At 38.9% G+C, this 16593-nt stretch overlaps 1 protein-coding gene across 1 annotated transcript in view; it reads right to left on the bottom strand.

Annotated features, from left to right (window-relative positions):
• Positions 1–12723: 12723 nt before the first annotated feature.
• LOC140944395 (protein sidekick-1-like) overlaps positions 12724–16593 on the bottom strand; it is a 28854-nt gene continuing 24984 nt past the window's right edge. Inside the window, exons 14-16 of the mRNA XM_073393544.1 lie at positions 15441–15740; positions 14720–14876; positions 12724–12922 (exon numbers count right to left, since the gene is read on the bottom strand). Coding sequence (XP_073249645.1) covers positions 12724–12922; positions 14720–14876; positions 15441–15740 — 656 coding nt within the window. The remainder of the gene's footprint in view (positions 12923–14719; positions 14877–15440; positions 15741–16593) is intronic.

Here is a 16593-nt window from a genome sequence, read left to right as displayed (position 1 = left end):
TTTACATATGCAAAACCATTCATTAATGCCAATATAGTTTCAACTTCGTGAAAATAACAATCTTTTAGAAGAATAATCAAACATTTGCGCATCGTAATGTTCTTTAACAAGAAAAGAAATTTACCAACAGAAAAGATATATATATATATATATATATATATATATATACATTTTCTGGCTATTTTTATTTATCCTTCTGCTCCCTGGCTTTACTTGTATGGACTAGCTAAGCATTGTACGCACCGCGTGTTTGTTTATGCAAGCACAGCAGCAAATTACATATGTACATGAACACTGTTCAAACCTCAAAATGATTACAACGAACTTCATGCGGGCTACTTCTGCAGAACAAGTTTTAGGTATATTGTGAGATTCACTCCCGAATTAAAGCGTGGCTCCAAATTCAAAGCGATATTAGCAAGATAATACAGTCGACTACCGATAATTCGAACCTTCAAGGGAAATAGAAAAAAAGTTCGAGTCCTCGGGAGTTCCAGTTATCGAGGGTAAAATTATATAGAGAATGATCTGAAGGGGAATGAAAATTGCTTCGAGATAGCGGGAGGCTCGAGTTATAGAGTGTTCAAGTTACCGGGAGTCGACTGTAAAAAAAAAATAATGATAATAATAATAGCGGAGCTCCTTGCGCGCGCGAAGCGCGCGCGAGCGGAGCACCATAACTAAGAGAAACTACCCATCCGAGAAATTTTGGTTATGACGTCAGCGTACGTCCGTCCGTACGGACTTTCCGGGTAGTGGAAAGTAGTCCGCATGGACTCTTGGGGTAAGGGAAAGTAGAGATTTTTTTGGCGGGAAATCGCATGGCGCAACGTCGCGCAATTATATCGCGCAACTGGTTTTGAAAAAAAAATTTCAAACCAACTTAAGCAACTTGCCAAAAAGATTTTTCGACAGAGCCTTTATAACTTTTTATTACAACTTACGGAAGCTATTATGTCAACAAACAACAGCAGAGAGATTTTAGCGTGTAGATGACAGGTTTTAAGCCGAGAGCAAAGAGAAGGTGAACGGCAGAGAGCAAGAGTCGACACACGTAGAACAAGCGAAGACGATCGCCAAAGAGAGCGCGTTAGAAGTAGAAGAAGAAGACAACATTTTAGCGAAGAAAGTCGGCAAGTAGAAAGAGTCAGAGCGAGAAGAAGGAGAGAAAATTATAGTGAAAAACGCCGGCAAGCAGAACGAGACAGAGCTAGAATGAATAGTCAAAGGCAACGCGAAAGAGAAATACAAAGGCAAAGAGAACGGCAGCAAAATAACGACATGATGACAGAAAGTGTTGAGTTAATGTCACTATGGCCCCGCGCTATTAACATTTTGATTTCAAACTGATCTCGGACGCGAAAATTCAGCCAGTCATTTAAAAATACAAGCAGGGAAGACAGAGGCTTTTCATTTTTCTCACTATAGTCACGGGTTGATCACGGTCTACGACCGTCCAATTTTTATGCTCTGATTGGTCAAAATTTGACAGGTGAGTTCATGCAGAAAATTTATACGGCATCTTGAACCTTGTTTACTTTGACAGCTGAAGCTGACAGAGTATTTTGTCAACTTGTGATGTTTTTTACTGTCTTTTCCCACTGGATGGTTAAAATGAAATACAGCTGCTATCAACAGTCTTCTTTGATTCATGGCTGGTTTGTTTATTGAATTTTTGGTTCGGAAATGCGCCGGTTGTCAAAGTTGGAAATCCGATTTCGGATGCATCTTTTTCGTTTTTCACCTTGCTGGATGCGGGGTTGAAAAGTCCCTCAAGCGATTCTGGCCTTACTTGATAGCTTTCAAGAACTGCATCTCGAATGGTAAGCCTGAGTAATTATTGTATACAGTGTATGTTTGTTTTTTTATATCTAATTTCATGAAGTCGAGCGCAGTTTATGAGGCTAATTTATGCACGTTTGTATTAGGATCTGAGACAACGATCTGATCTAGTATATATAAGCTTACAGAGCTTTAAAGCCTTTAGTCGATATTTTCTCTCCGCATATAGAATGAAAAAACGTTCCGAAGAGTATTTAGTTATAATTTTGGCTGTAGAAAGAAAGCTTTGAGCGATTTTCTTGCCTCGAGTTCATCTCTGAAAACAGTAAACACCAGGAAGCCGGCTAAAACCTTTAGGCTTAAGCGTAAAGACTCAGGATTTTTAGAGACGCTTTAATACTTGTCTTCGTGAATGAAAATTGTTGTCCCTGTAAATGTTTCACCGAATTACATTTCTTTTATTGATTGTTAGTAGTCTCTTGCAATTGCTTTGCTGTTTGTTTTCAGTCGTTCACAGACAACGCTTGCAGGAGTACTCAAAATGCCGCGCGTTTGCACATCGTTAAAAAACCATAAAATAAAAAATAAATAAACAATAAATTATTTATTATGTTGAAGCGTAACTCTTTTATTGTTCACTGAAAATTTGGCCCTTGTCAAAAGTGACAACCGGCTGGCCGTATAGGTGATTTTGGAAATTTTTTGAACGGTTTTGCTAAAAGCCCACGCGTGCCTCGTACGGTTCTGGATATTGAATAAGTGCAATTTGTCTTGAAAAATTGTGAAATACTGCATTTTGTCTGAGGTCTGTATGATAAAAACAGCACCTCATATTACTGTTTCACCTCAGATGTGATGCATAAAAAGTATGAAATGTTGGTTTACACGCTCCCAGAGTTGTTGGCAAGATTTTTTTAAGTAGACTTGTCGAACGCAAAAAATTCGGCCTGATTTGTTTTTTTCCATGAATTCGTTTTCCAGGCCTAATTTACTGTGATCAAGAGCTATTATGGCTCTTAAATGTGATCGACGATGATTGCTATTTTTTGGGTGTATATATACCGGCTATCAATTCGATGAAAGATTTTTTTCACTCTAAAATCACTTAGCCTTAGTTTTCCCTAAAAAGTCACATATGTGCCATTAAGTTAACTGGTTTGTGGATTACAAGTTTATTGTTTGATTTAAATCATAAATTTATTAATGGGAGCTTCGCTTTTAGCCCTGGCTAAATCTATATATTACTACTACTACTACTACTAATAATAGTGATGATGATGATCATCATCATCATAATAATAATAGTAATAATTATATAATACGTTGGACCTCGGAAAAGGTGAGCGCTAACGGTTGACCGCTTAATTCTGGTCTGGTCAGGTTTACAGTAATTCATTGAAATTATTTCCGGGACTTTGGTAGCTAACCGCTTAATAGAGGGTGAAGTGGAGGTTCGCTTTAATGAAACAAATGATTTGTATCAAATAGAATCGGCTACAAACAAATGCATTACCTGTTGTTATTATGTGCCAGGACGAGAGTAGTCCTTCGCCTTTTGAAGTAAAGGCTGCTACGGCTATTCGGTAAGCTGTGAGCTGTCTCAGGTCCATCAATATCACCATAGTAACATTAGCACTGCTAGTGGTAACACTCTTACCCAAATACGGGTCGTAATACTCATTATATCTAGGGGTGTATTCCCTATAGTAGACTCTGTATCCAAGGAGACGTCCGTTAGTGTACTGCTCAGTGAGTGGATTCCAATGTACTTTCAAATCAGTCAAATGTAAGTTTGAAAGTCGGATATACGATGGAGCTCTGCTGGGAACTAAGAAAGAACAATAGTATTTAAATATAGGGGCAGTGTTGCCCATGCAGAATTAAGTCTGCTCTAGGTTGAAAATCGTATCTTATTTATTGAAATATTATTGGAAAAAAGGGAGAATGTTGCCCATGCAAAATTAAGGAAGCAACGCCCGACAATTGTGTGCCCTTTAGTCCAAAATGACACAGCTAAATTTAATTCAATTCCCTTGAAACTGTTCTACTATCAAACTTTGAATGAGAAAATGTGAATTCAGCAGCAAACGTCGTGTTGACATCAAAGATTGTTCTCCCTCGCGTGGTTCCGGTGCTACGGTGGGTCTTAATATTTGTTCGACAAATATTCGTCTCTCCACACTCGGAGTTTGAACAACATATGTAAAGTAGCAATCAAGGCCAGTCACTGTCTCGTTAATGCAGTTGGAGAGCCGTAGAGCTGTCCCACAGGCTTCACAGCCCCCATCCAAAGCCTCACCCAGGACATTTAATTCCACAACTCGACGGCCGCGAAGTGAAAAGCCACTGCAGACTTCGGGATCACGCACATTTTTTTTTTTTTTTTTTTTCATTTTCTTGTTTTTCGATAGGAGACCAGGCAACTGTAGGCCGATCTGCGGCATTGTTATTGCGAATAAAAGCTTTAGCTCTGTAAAAGCGACCCTTATTTGTTCTCTTCGCCCTAGCGGAAGGAACCACCGCCATCTTGGATGTCGCAATGTTATGCGCAGTAGAGGGTGCGCAGTGCAAAACAAGGGAATTACCTTAAAGACGACCGCAGTATAAAAATATAATAGCTAGTACGGAGTTTACAGTGCTAAGCATTCGTTAGTACTGGGAATAAAATAAATGAATAAAAGAACATTTGTATGCACGTACCCCATTCGTCTGTCCATGCTGAGATTTCTGTGCTGTTGTAAACATTCCCACTGTAACTTACACCGACAGCAGATAACCAATATTTCCTATACACCTTCAGTCCAGAGAACAAATGGGAGGTAGTATTTCCTAGGACGATGTAATCGTTTACACTACTACCAGATGAGTCTTCGAGCACAATAAAGTAATGACTAATTTGTTTATCAACAACTGTTTGCAGGTTTTGCCAGGAGAATCGGATGCTTCTTAGAGTAGTGTCGTCAATGGAAACACTCCAGTTAGCAGGTGAAGGTGCTAAAAACAAACAGGAAGGGACAAATTACAAAAAAACAGTGCCTTATATGACGGTTTTGTAAAACCGAACTTTAAAAAGACCGGCTGTTATTTATGGGGAACGGGGACTGAAAAAGCGATGGGGAGCAAAGTTTCCCCGCAAAATTTCCCCGCTAAACCTGTGACTTAGATGGCAGTTGGGCATGGCAGTTTTGTAACACCGAACTTTAAAAAAACAACACGCTGTTATTCATGGGGAGTGGGGAAGGAAAAAGAAATGGGGGGCGAAGTTTTCCCACAAAATGCCGTCTGAGCATCGTGCGCAGAAATTACGCACTGATGACTTGCCACTACCCAGAACTGGGCAGTATTCCTGATTGTCTGAGAGAAATTTTCAACCAAACAGAAATGTTAGCGTAGCAGAGTTTGAGGCAACATTGAATGAATTTAATAGATAAAAGGCTAACCTGGTCCTTGTTTGAAAATTCCAAATTGTAACTTGAAGGTACTAGAACTGTCTCTTAAGTAGATCTGGACAGTGATGTTACCAAAATTTCCAAAGGAAACTTCCCTGAAAGTTTTTTGAGCGACAGACGAGTATCGATAGCGACTTAGAACCGTGATACCGTTACCATCAATTACCTTGATGTAGTCGCTGTGAAAAAGAAACGAAACAAATTAAACAAAATCAAGACTGATACTTCCAATTAATAACTTATGTGTCCAATTTGGATTAGTAAATCGGCTAGCCTGCGAGCCAGCTCACTTGCTCGAGTTGGGGTGACTTTTTTGCTCCGAACTAGCACAAGTCAGCCTGCTCGCAGGCTATAAATCGTCGAACTGTACTGTGTATGTAATTAACACGGATTATGCAATCACGTTTCTGTGGTGTTCAATGCGACATTTGTACAAGGTTAGCATTAGATAACATCGAGTGAAGCCAGATTGGACACCTTATGAATTTTACACAACGCATTATTTTCATACTGGAACGAGACTGGAATGTAGAATGAGGCTAGAATAGCTGAAAACACCAAAACTACAGAGCGCCAGTTATGGAGAGAACACAGTAGAGAGTTAAGCACTGATCTCCAGTGATTAGTTGTTAAGCACTAAACTGAAAACGGTTAGCTTTCAAATATTGTAATGGGGTACGGCATATGTAAGAACATGTATATTTTAAAATTACTGGATTTGGCAGCTACTCCTCGATGGTGTAGTGGATATGGATGTAGGCTATAAGGCAAGTGACCCGAGTTCAAAGCACCACACTGGAGTTTTTCTATTTAACTTTTATATTACAAAGTAAAGTTGGACTAAAGTTATTCTTCATGTAATTTTACTGAAAGAAACAATCTGACTTCACTCGATGTTATCCCAATAGGTCATTTCCGAATTGCCCCAAGCCTCTGCTTCAAAGCGAGGCAAAGTGCGACGCTATTGAAATGAAATGATTTTAATTTAATCTTATACAAATAGACCGCATTTTCACAAGAAAGAATCTGCACTTAGCTTCGTTTTGAAAGTGACAGTTTTCGGAAATTGGAAGTAGCCTTTACTTCATTTTGTTTGTTTTTGTTGTTGTTGTTGTTGTTGTTGTTGTTGTTTTTACACGTATATCTTCTAAACATGGCTATAATGCTAGGCTATCAGCAAAGTCAATTTACCAGTCAATAAAAAAGGAAATAGCAGCAATCAAAAATAGGGTTCATACAAAAAAACTGCCACCATTTTTCAAGTAATATTTCTAAACGGGTGCGAGGGTTTCACCAGGTTTCCACTCGCGAGAAAACATTTGAAACCATTATTGTTTTTGAGCAATTGGAAATCTGATCAAAAAAGCTTTCGTTTCTGAAATAGTACTTGAAAAATGGTTGCATTCTTTTTGTATGAACCCTGTATTTGATTGCTGCTATTTTCTTTACTAGTAATAGTTGACTATACAGCTGCCCCGGCTCTGTATATTGTCGGTCAATACTTGCAGGTTGTGTAGCTCTTTGAAATATACCGATTCATAATGTTTGTTCACACATATTCCATACAATAGGTGAGATAAATACAGGGAACGCAAGGTTCCATACACAGTTTCAGCTCGATTTACACAGCTTTGATCAAAACATTCTCAGTTACGAGACTATTTTATTCTAAACCATAAGAAAAGATTTAATTAGAAGTTCAATTTTTCGCTATTTCTCTTTCCCTTTTTACATTCAGTTCATTTTATTTGCCGGAAAGAAAGTCTTAGGAATTAAAAGGACGTTTGATCTATTCACGCTAGCGCATTCTAGTCTTATTTGAAACTTTATAACGGAAGGACATCTGTGAGCAGGGAATAAGTCAGCACAGAATTTGATTGTCAGCGAATTTCTGTAAATGTCCATCAATCTGCTAGTGATAAGCTAGCCTTTGTTCACTCGTCTTGCTTGTCTGGGGCTGAGTCTTATTCCGGTCAAAGAGAGAGAAAGAGTGTCTGGCAAGGTTTCCAATATAAATCAAATATTTGTGAACTCGTGTCTGGCAAACTCTCCAAGTGTTTATATATCTACACAGTTAAACGCACCTTATAACCTCCCCTGCGCTTAACGAGTGTCTTTTGGTCCATAACTTTCAAAACAACTGCGCCACAGAATGTCACTGCGTAACGCAAAAGAGTATCGAAGTATGATTGCACAATAAATGTCACAAAATCTACCTGAGCGGTCCCCTCGGGATTTTCTGTCTTTGCGTCATCCTAACCATTTCGTACTTGGGGGCGCAAACAATAGAAACGTCATCATTACCTACCAATTCCTCGCGGCCCCAGTTTGAACAAATCGAGTTTTTTTTTAGTATACTGACTGTACATTTGAACTGTAAGTACTGTTCTTAATACACGCGCGAGTTACTAGGGTCCCTGCAGGGGCAATTGTTGATTGAGAAGTTGACTTGGCAGGAAAGTACTTCTCCAACAAAGAAAATTATTAGAAATTATCATTTAAATAAGTTTTCTGCTTTCAAACACAATTTATTTGAGACGTGAAACGTGAACTTGTCCCCTGCTTATTGCTTGCTGGTGTGTGATATTATTTCATTTGCATTAAATACCACGTTGTTACTTAGCTGTTTGTGACTTCGGAGGAAACACGTTGCTTCGCAATGCAGATGTCAGAGTACAGATTTAAACGTCCTAAAACTTGTGAAGAAGAAGAAATTCGTGCGGCCAGCGCTATAAAGTCTACCCGATATAAAAACAAAAGGGCGGCTGTGAGTTTTGAAGTCTGGTGAAGAGCTCGATTTCCTACACTTGCAACGTTGGAACCCGGGCGATCTCTTTAAACATTATATTCTGCACAAGGTTCAGTGCCTGGAACTTTGGTTTAATCCTCTCAATGCTTGAGGCAAAAAGTTGCAGTGGTGTTGTTTCATGTGACACTTGTCATTATTTATTTTGATACTTTGATACTGTTAAATTTTAAATTTTAATCACGTAAATAAAATAGAGGCAAGATATAAAATGTTGAGATTAAACGTGGAGTTGAGCGAGGTTGTACTTTTACGCTTACGTGCGATCTTTCATACATTGCCTGTATTTTATTTGCGAACGCAAATTTTACGCACGTATGCACGTCAAAATTACGCGACAGTAGAAATCAACCCTTAAGGGGTAGGGGAAGAAACGGATTTGACAACTTAGAAAACACCATTAACATCATTAAAAAAATGGCTGGCTCGCGTTCATCCTCCGGTGATTTTCAAGACCAACGGAAAGAGAAAGCTGAAAAGAATGCTCAGTTTTCTTTTTGTGGGAAACTTTTCGTAATGAAATTGTCTTTCGAGGAAGTCAACATTGTTTTCTTCATGGCGGAGCGCTTGGTTTGTTTTGAACCAACCAAGGCATCGAGGTTTATGAAGAAACTTCAGGTACATTCTGAACTCTACGCTCAAGGAAAGTATTTTTCAAAAGGGAATTTTTGTATTTATAAAGGTTTCATTGACGTTTTCTACATTTTGACATCGGCGTGAAAGAAAAAACCACAAGATGTGCCCCGATTTGAAATTGATTTTATGTGGTATTTTGCCAATGATGTGCTCAGCCGATTTAACTTACGTGAACGGATCCACGATCCATTTGGTGTTATGCGAATTGCTTTTCAGGATTAACTTATGGGTTTTTCAAAAAAAAAAAAAAACAAACAAACATATAAACGAATTCAAGAAATTTAGTTATTTATCTGTCATTATTATTCATTCAAAATATTTCTCCGTTTCTGAATGGGTAAAAGCACACGCAAAACTCGCCATAACCAGCTACTGTTGACCGACTTTGGAAGAACTTTGCGATTAAATCAACCGATGTTGTCAAAAATGCAGTAATGTTGCAGGTTAATGCACCTTTAACCGAGAAGACCTGAGGACGAGGTTGAGCTGTTTTGGTTGTGAAACAAAAATGGCGGAACGTTGAAGATTTTCAGAGGTATTCCATGCAATAGGTGAGAGTAAAAACAGGAAACGCAAGGTTTGATCTGAAACCTTCTCCGTTTCGAGAATATTTTATTCTCAACCATAAGAAGAGATTTAATTAGAAGTTGGAATTTTTCGCTCTTTCTCTTTCACTTTTTACATACAGTTCATTTTATTTGCCGGAATGTAAAAAAGTTAAAAGGTTTGATCAATTGACGCTCGCGCGTTCTAGTCCTTTTTTTAAAAAATGTAGAAGGACATCTGTGAGCAGGGAATAAGTCAGCACAGAATTTGATGGTCGGCAAATTTCTGTAATCGCCCATCTTTTTGCTAGTGATAAGCTAGCCGTTGATTCACTCGTCTTTCTTATTTGGGACAGAGTCTTACTCATCCAAAGAGAGAGCAAGAGTGTCTGGAAAATTGTTTCCAATCGAAGGTCTGTGAACTCGTGTCTGGAAAACTCTCCAAGTGTTTATGTATACACAGTTTTACCCACCTTATAATTTCATCTGCGCTTAACAAGTGTTTTTTGGTCCATAAAATTAAAAAACGTGAGCCTGCTCCACCGAGTGTCGATCACTGATAAAAAAATAATGCTACATGTAAAGCGTATCGAAGTATGACTGTACAACAAAATCTACCTAAGCAGTCCCTTCGGGAATTTCTGTTTTACGTCATCCTAACCATCTCGTACTTGCGATCGCAAACAATAGACGTCATCATTACCTACCGATTCTTCGAGGACCCTGTTCAAGCAAATAGAGATTTTTTTTTCCAGCAAACTGACTGTATCAACTGTAAGCACTTATACGCGCGAGTTACTAGAGTGCCTCCTCGGGATTTTGCCTTCTAGGCCAAATCCCTGCGGGGGCAAAAAAAAAAAAAAAAGTATATGTGTCACCTCTGCGGACTGTCTGGACAAGTAGATTATGTTTTTAACCCGAAACAAAATGACTTGGATCGTTATTGAGTGGGATAACTTCAAACAGCGTTAAGCAAAAGGAATCTGCAAATCGAAGGGCAAGTGATTACAGGATACAGGACCTTATAGCGTCAGCTGTGAGGTTTAATTTGCGTCCAATAAATTGTAAGTAGGGCACTAAACATCCCTTCTATTAGTATATATAATTTGTAACGGCTGAAATGCTTAAACATTCGCTCGAAATTTGGGTTAATACATTGTATTTCAAAGACAGACAACTGAGTTGGTGTTGTCACGTTGCGCGTCAGTCGCGTCTTATTTCATTTTACCCTATATCGAATTTAAATTCACGTTTACAAATAGCAAAAGTTTAATTCAAACCTTGCACCCTTCACAGCTTTATTACTGGAATTAAACTGTGTTAGTTCTTTGAAAATTTATGTAGATGCACGGTTAAATTAATCTGTGACATTCCTGAGAATTCTCGGGAACTTGTCAATGTTCCTGTTCCCAGGAATTGTCGAGAATTTCCAGGATCAAGAAGGAAACCATTTTATTGTCAGGAATCCCCGAGAATTTTTAGCCTGTTTCTCGTCCAATATAATCGCGAGAATTCTCAGGATGTTGGTGCAAATTGACGCGAAAGGATTTTCCGGGAATATGATTCTCGCAAATGCTCGGGAAATCCCAGGATTTTCTTGACAAATTCGCACAGGTGACTTTGTTTTGCTTTAACTTTCAAGTGACAATCTTTAAAAATATCGCACTAACTGGTAAGAAGACAGAGACAGCTCCGGTAATAATATAAGTGCAACAGCTTGGCTAATCCCTGCATTTCCAATTGTCCAATTGCATTGCTGCGTAGAAGAATAGTACGATCTTCGGCCGACTTGCAAGTATCCAAACAATTCACTTAAGCTGCCTCCACAACCTGCAAATCAAACGAGCAATGTCTCCTGTTATTACATAATGTGGATACATAATACTGCTTTATCATTGGCGACGAAAGTTAGTTAAAGAAACACATTTAATTCATGAGTTCCTCTGTTCTTGCAATTACAAATAAACCGATTGAAACTGAGACACTTGAAAATAGTGCAGTAATGTGTACGCGTTTATGTTCTTCAGTTGTTACGATAAAAAGAAATGACAATTAAACAATTTCACAATTAATTGATGAGGTTGAGAATGAAGAATGAGGAAGACTCTTTTGTGAAGGGGGCAAAAACGCTAGTCAAAATTTTATAAATGACTAAAATTTAGCAGCATATAATTTATGGCAAGAAAAAATACCTGTTGTTATGTACTGCCAATAGGACTGGGTTCCAGCGCCTTTAGACGTAAAGGCTGCTACGGCTATTTGATATTGAGTTGCTGCCTTGAGACGTCTCAATATCACCATGTTAACATACGGATTACTGGTGCGAACCACAGATTTTCTCAAGTGCGAGTAATAATACTCCTGGTAGTAGATAGCGTATCCACGAAGACGTCCATTAGCAAATTGATGAGGGAGAGGATCCCACTGCACTTTAATTTGATCATACCGTGCGTTAGACACTCTTACATTAGACGGTACCCTGCTGGGAACTAAAAACAAAAACAGGCGATTGATTATAGTAAAAATAGGTGTACTTTTTCGGCTATGCCTAAACTGATTTAGTGACGATAATTATATATTACTGTAATAACTGATTAATGAATTGATACTTTTGTTAACTTTAGTATTTAATCGATGATATTTGCATTATGTAATGATTCAGTAGAGACGTTTGGTGGTTTTGGTACCTCAGGAATGAATTTACTTTTGCTTGAATGTTTGTTTTCTTTTAGTCATTTTTTTTTTCCTATATTTGACATATACTCCAGCATGCCGATTCGTATTCCATCAAAAAGAAAAAAAAAAAAAAACTTACCTCCTTCCTCTGTCAGGGCTGTGACGTTCGAGCTGCTGTGGGGTTGACCATGGCTGTTTATTCCAAAGACGTTTACTTGATATTCAGTGTAAGTTGACAGCCCCAGAACATTTGCACTGTATAATTCTCCTGAAACGACTGCTGCTCTTGATAAGTTACCATAGTGGGCGGTTGCGATATAATAGAGTACGGTATTATCGATAAGCGAGGCTAAATTCTCCCAGTGAACTGTCATCGAACTTCTCGAGGTGTTGCCAACGGTGACATTCCATTCGAGAGGTAGAGCTAAGATATAAACAAGATTGAATAACAATGAAAACAGAGAGCCTTTCCGAAGAATAGTACTAGGCTTTTCTCAGGTTCTGTTGGAGGCTATGCAACTTCTGTTCGAATCAGTGCAACTAGACCAGTAAATTTAAATGAAAATAAGAACAGAAAAGGCGACAAATGCAAATTGTGACCATTAGGTTTCTTGGTGTTGCCGAAGGGAGCAATCACCAAATGACGTATTGAAAAAGATATAAAAGACAATAAACAATACCCACACAACAACATAAAAGCGAGCCAACACCAGGAAACATCTCAGCTAGGTTTAGCTGCCTATCTAGAATGCTAATGTATGAAACTAAAAATGTATTCGTGAGCTTCACCAAACTAAATGAGTAGTTTAATAGGCACTATGCAAGGATTCTAACCTGAGAAAAGACCTTGCTTCATAATTCCGTATTGAACCTTGAAGCGACTGTTGCTGTTTCCTAAATAGATCTGAACAGTTATGTTATCAGCATTTCCAAACCCAGCCCTAACTAAATATGGGAGAACAGGCGAATAAGGATATCCGTACTGCCAAACCAGTGATCCATTTCCGTCAGTTATTTTGACATATTCACTAAAAATAAAAAGAAAAATGTCATAATAATAATAATAATAATAATAATAATAATAATAAATAGGTAAATAAAAAAAAGCTTAAAACCATGGCCCCAAAAGTTTCTTACGCCTTGCGTAAACATTTGACAGCTGCGCCTGTCTCCTTTCATAAATCAGACCAAATCTTCAATGTTTGTTACCATCATTATATTTAATCATACAGCCGTTAGTGTTTCAATGTAAAACTCCCTGGAGAAGTATACGTTAGTTAAACAAAACGCGTAGAAGAATAAACAAGTTTTACAACTACAGTTCACAGAGTGCTGCTCACTAGTTTAGTTTAAAAATGTTAATAATAATAAAAAAGAAATTAAAAAGGAATTCGCTTCTACAGTGTACCAAGTCTCTCCTCGCGTTCGCAAGCAAAGTCGCAGGGAAAAATTTGGACACTTTCCGTCAATGGAACAACTCTCTCTATTTCACTAGACGATAGATACATGTATTTTCAGGGCAATAGCGGGACATGTCAAACTGAAATATTTCAAACACTAAGAACAGGTGGCGTATGGGATAACGGTCGATAAAGGGTTGTAGTAGAGATGGTCAAAAGTAGAGTTTTCCACACTTGAACGACACACTGACGACATGCGTCGTTTATGCGAGCCTCCATAATAGATTTCTTAAGCTTGAATGTTTTGTTTTCCCAATACAGGTCCCAGGAGAACTTGGACCTTTTGTCTTTTTATAAATTACCGTAAATCCTCTATTAAGTCCCCCACCCTCCCCCCCCCCCCCCCCCTCTCTAATCAAAGGGTCCAGAGGAGTTTCGTGTGAATAAATGAATTACTTATTTAAAGTCAGCACGATTAATTAGCCCAATGGGATCTTAATGAATCTTCTGTAAACGATTTCTTCGCTTCTTATCTGACCAGATCGACCTTGTTGTTCGCCATTTTGAAAATCAATAACCGCAAGCCATATCCTCGCTGGCGCACGGAACGTCGCCCGAAGGGTGACGAAGGCTGTCGCTCGAAGGGCGACCGAGGCGCGAAGTGCCAAGTGAAAAAAAAGGACAAAACAGTTGTAAGCCGATCTTGCGAGCCTTCAGGTCTCTTGGTTTGCGGTCTATAGAATGTGTAACGAAACTCTAACGCGATCAAAATAACCCATTTTTTCAGAGGTTTTCGACGGGTTTTGATGTTCTAACGACAAACACATCTCCTCTGGACCCTTTGCTCTAATAAGCGCCCCCTTTTCAGAAGAGGAAAGTTAATAAACCCCTCTCTCTATCCCCCCCCCCCCCATCCTCCTCTCCATCCTTATGTTTTATGCTAAACTTTTTCAACTTCATGCTCTAATTCTCTGTGGAGAATCGTTACCATTTTCTTAATGTTAGAAAATGTAACGGTATGCGTTCATATGCACGTGGATCAGACGAAATTTGAAAGAAACAGTTCTTAGGAGTATTATCACCTGACCTGCATGACCTACAAAACAGAAAAGGTAAAGAGGTCTATTGCAATATCACATGATCTGTGATCCCTTAAGCATATACTGTACAGTCAAGCAAATCTTGGAGAATCGTGTCAAGTACAGTCAGACCCCGTTAGTATGGACACTAGCGGGGGAAGGGGGGGGGGGGAGAAGTGTTCCAGTCGACGGGGTGTCCATATTAGGCGGGTTGAATTTAGAGAAAATACAAGGACTACGGACGAGGAAAACTGTTCGTGATAACGAGGTGTCCGTATTAGGCGGGTGTCCGTAAAGCGAGGTTCTACTGTAATCAGAGGTAATAATTTCACTTCAAACCCAGTACCTGTAATAAAACAAATACAGATCTTGTATCCAGATAAGCGCAACTGCCCTTTTTATGTCCCCTCTACCAATCACAAAGGTACATGTTATATAGCTCGAGCCTCTGTTGGAACCAATCTCTATGTCGCCAAAAGACCTATTTGTGTATCCTCCGCAACCTAATTGACGGTAATAAATCAAAACGTACGTTCAAGTTAGTTCATTCTTTTCAATCTGATTAAATAATTCCAAACACACTGCCATTTTGCTAACCCTGTGCAAGAACCAGTTTACATTAGTAGTAAACGAAAGGGTATTATTGTTAATTATAGCCTATTCGTCAGAAACAATTATAGTAATGATACACCTTAATGTTGTATTTTTCCGTAAGGAAGCTAGCAATCAGGTTGTATATAGTGTATAAAGATTTCTTGCGCGCTGATTTTTCGAGAGCTATAATCTATAGGGCTTGACTCAAACGTTATGCTTCTGCCGGGCTAAGCTGGCTCGACTGTTTTTCTCTGTATCTTGAACGCGGTTTACTGAATGCAAGTCTAAAACAGTCAATGTTATTGTAAAAGCAGCCAATGACGTCAGAATGTTCAAAGTTCTGCAGTGAAACGACAAAGGAAATAGGAGACGTGTTTTTTCAGGCTATGGAACTAATCGACTGCGGCTTGTGGTACTAATTCAGTTTTGAACTTTCTGACGTCACGTACGTCACGTGGATTTGGCCAATTTACCAGTTGTGACGTGATGTGGAGATGACTTAGGTCCAGTTCCCAAGCGTGTGAACGCCTCCACCCACACTCTGTAGGAGTGTGCTGCTTTCAAGCCACTCAACACCAGCATATGGACGTCTGGGCCACTAGCGTTGACTCGTCGTCTCGTGTTATACCAACGATAGGGGTACTCTTGATACTCGACTACATATCCCAACAGTCGGCCATTTACGCTGTGCTGAGGTATTGGATTCCATTGCACCTTTAATTCAGTGAACTGCAGCGTAGAAACTCTTAAGCCCGAAGGTGCAACGCTGGGCACTGAGAAAATTAAAACATTAACAAATGGCGGTATTTGTGAGAAGGTACACAAAAGAGGAGATATAAAAGGAAAAAAATTACATTTATATGGTTACCAGGGGTGTCTAACGTCCACGTCATATCTACGTTCTATATCACAATGAAAGTTATACATCTAGCTAACTAAATAATACTCTGATTTAGCCAGGGCTAAAAGCGAAGCTCTCATTAATATACTTATAATTTACTAAAAAACAAAAAGGCCAAACGTGTAATGCCAAACGGCAATGGGAACGAGAACGTCAAAATAAATCAATAGGTCTAATTAACAAACAAACAAACGTGCACGGCACGTGCAGCACACTTTTTTTTTTTTTTTGCACATTTTTTTTAAGTTCTTTTGAGTGACCACAACGTGAAACTGCCTAGAAACTGTCGACTGTGCTCACTAAAAGTTTTGTTGCTTTTGCTCCTGTTCTTAAGGTCAGTTCGTCACGCGCTCCTTGCATAACGCGCAAAAATAAACGTCTGCATAGGAAGCTAATTCAGGGAGGCTCAGAAAACAGCTTCTAGAAAAGCAAACAACAGCCAAACGCTTTTAGTGAAGTCTTTTGAGTATCGTTTTTGTTTCAATAAGTGGCTCACGGTTATTTTGTATTTTGTCCGCACAGGTATTTTCCTGTTTTGATCTTTCGTTGTTACTTGCTCTTGAATTTTGCTTAGCTCTCCAATTTACTTACTATCGTCAGATGTGAGTTTTTTGTATAATGTTAGAGCTGACCTTGGTTCATTTATTTAGTGTCGTTTGAGTTCCTGTTGAGGTTTGTCAACGAGCGCTTAAGTTTTGCTATGGTTTGCAGCTCCTTGCCGATCG

This window comes from Porites lutea, chromosome 7 (genome assembly GCF_958299795.1).
Source record: "Porites lutea chromosome 7, jaPorLute2.1, whole genome shotgun sequence".
Taxonomy (NCBI): domain Eukaryota; kingdom Metazoa; phylum Cnidaria; class Anthozoa; order Scleractinia; family Poritidae; genus Porites; species Porites lutea.
The sequence above is the reverse complement of the archived record's forward strand: the minus strand, read 5'-3'. Positions and strand labels throughout refer to the sequence as shown.